Here is a 1,480-nt window from a genome sequence, read left to right on the forward strand (position 1 = left end):
CCGGTCCTGGCGGTCGCGGAGGCGGCGCTCAGCGGTACTTCTCGGTGAGGACAGAGGATACGACCGACAGGAACTTGTCCCAGGCGGCGTGGGCCTCGGCCGTGAAGTCGGCGGGGAAGCGCGCGGCCAGGGTGACCAGCAGGCAGTGGGACAGGAGCTGGGGGCGGGGCCGCTCGGTCGGGGGCGGGGCCTGGCGCTGACCCCGCCCCGCGCCACGCCTCCATCCCGCGCCGCACCCCCTCCCCGCGCCGGGACCCCCGCCGGGACCCCCGCCGCGCGCCCCCTCCCCGCGCCGGGACCCCCGCCTCCATCCCGCCCCGCGCCGGGACCCCCGTCCCGCGCCCCCGCCCCGCCCCGCCCCGGGACCCCCGCCCCGCCCGCGCACCTTGAAGTTGACCGGGTCCACGCGCAGGATGTAGGCGTGCAGCTCGCTCAGCTTGGACAGGGCGGCGCCGATGTTGTCGATGCTCTTCGCCGCGTCGCCCACGGCGGCCACCACCTTGGAGCCGTGCGCCCGCAGCTGCGCCGACCCCGGGTGCAGGTCGAAGTGCGGGAAGTAGGTCTTGGTCTGCGGGTAGCTGAGGAAGAGCCTGGCGCGCGGGGCGGGCGCCGTGAGCTCCCGGCAGCGCCGCCTCCCGCCACGGCCCGCGCGCCCTGCGGCCCTCTCCGAGCTCCAGGGCGCGACGGCGGGGTCGCCGCAGGCCCCAGCCCCTCCTCGCGGCGCCCGCGTGCCCGCGCAGCTGCCCCTCCCAGGCTGCCCTGAGCTGGAGGCCCCGAGGCCGCTGCGGCTTCCCACGGGTTCTGTGCGGCCTGGTCCCCGAATCCACCGCCCTCCAGCTGCTCTCCTCTCCTCTCGCCATAGGGCCTCCTTCCCAGCCCTGGACCGGGTCGCCCGCCACCCCTTCTGTAGGCCCCTGACCTCCCAGCAGTGTTCCAGGGAAGGAAAAGCTCCCCGGCCCCTCCCAGGGGTTCAGATGCTGGGACTTTAGAGGCTGTAGCGCCCTGGCTGCCCAGCATGGGTCTTCAGGCCTAGAGCAAAACATTTCAGCCTCTGCTTGCCAGAACCTGGGCCTGTGTGAGCCCCCGCCGTCAGATGCCTGTGCAATTCCTAATCGTACCCTCTTCACCCTGCCCTCCTCACTGAGAGGGAAGGCTATCTGTCCCACCGTCCCCTCCCCAGTGTCCCTTCCTCACTGTCCCCACTATTCCCTCCCCTCTCCCCCCACCACGGTCCCCTCCTCGCTGTCCCACTCACAGGCCTGGCCTCCCTCCCGGTCCCTCTGGCAGTCCCGTGTGACACTCACCTCTCCAGAGTCTCGGTGCCGATGGTGTCGGCCTGCGTGGAGATCTTGGCCCACATGGACACAATGATGGTCCTCTCAGTCTTGGTCAGAGACATGGCGGCAGGGTGGGCGGCTGCACTGCAGTTGGGCCTGCTCAGGACTGGCCTTGGTGGTGCTCAGCCCCCGGGTCCCCTTAT

At 72.0% G+C, this 1,480-nt stretch overlaps 1 protein-coding gene across 1 annotated transcript; it reads right to left on the reverse strand.

The window, feature by feature from the left end:
- On the reverse strand, positions 1-1,480 carry LOC116548495 (hemoglobin subunit zeta). The gene is made up of 3 exons (XM_032273924.1): positions 1,305-1,480; positions 386-590; positions 1-157 (listed from the first exon to the last, which is right to left on the reverse strand). Exons 1-3 carry the CDS (start codon positions 1,397-1,399, stop codon positions 29-31), a joined length of 429 nt encoding a protein of 142 aa, XP_032129815.1. The 5' UTR covers positions 1,400-1,480; the 3' UTR covers positions 1-28.

This window comes from Sapajus apella, unplaced genomic scaffold (genome assembly GCF_009761245.1).
Source record: "Sapajus apella isolate SASKATOON/1434 unplaced genomic scaffold, GSC_monkey_1.0 scaffold13356, whole genome shotgun sequence".
In the NCBI taxonomy this organism is placed as follows: domain Eukaryota; kingdom Metazoa; phylum Chordata; class Mammalia; order Primates; family Cebidae; genus Sapajus; species Sapajus apella.

Coding starts and splice junctions, on each gene's coding strand:
- LOC116548495 (XM_032273924.1), bottom strand. CDS start 1,399: ATGTCTCTGACCAAGACTGAGAGGACCATCATTGTGTCCATGTGGGCC. Junction 591..1,304: donor GGCACCGAGACTCTGGAGAG/GTGAGTGTCACA, acceptor CCCGCGCGCCAG/GCTCTTCCTCAGCTACCCGC. Junction 158..385: donor TGGACCCGGTCAACTTCAAG/GTGCGCGGGCGG, acceptor CCCCGCCCCCAG/CTCCTGTCCCACTGCCTGCT.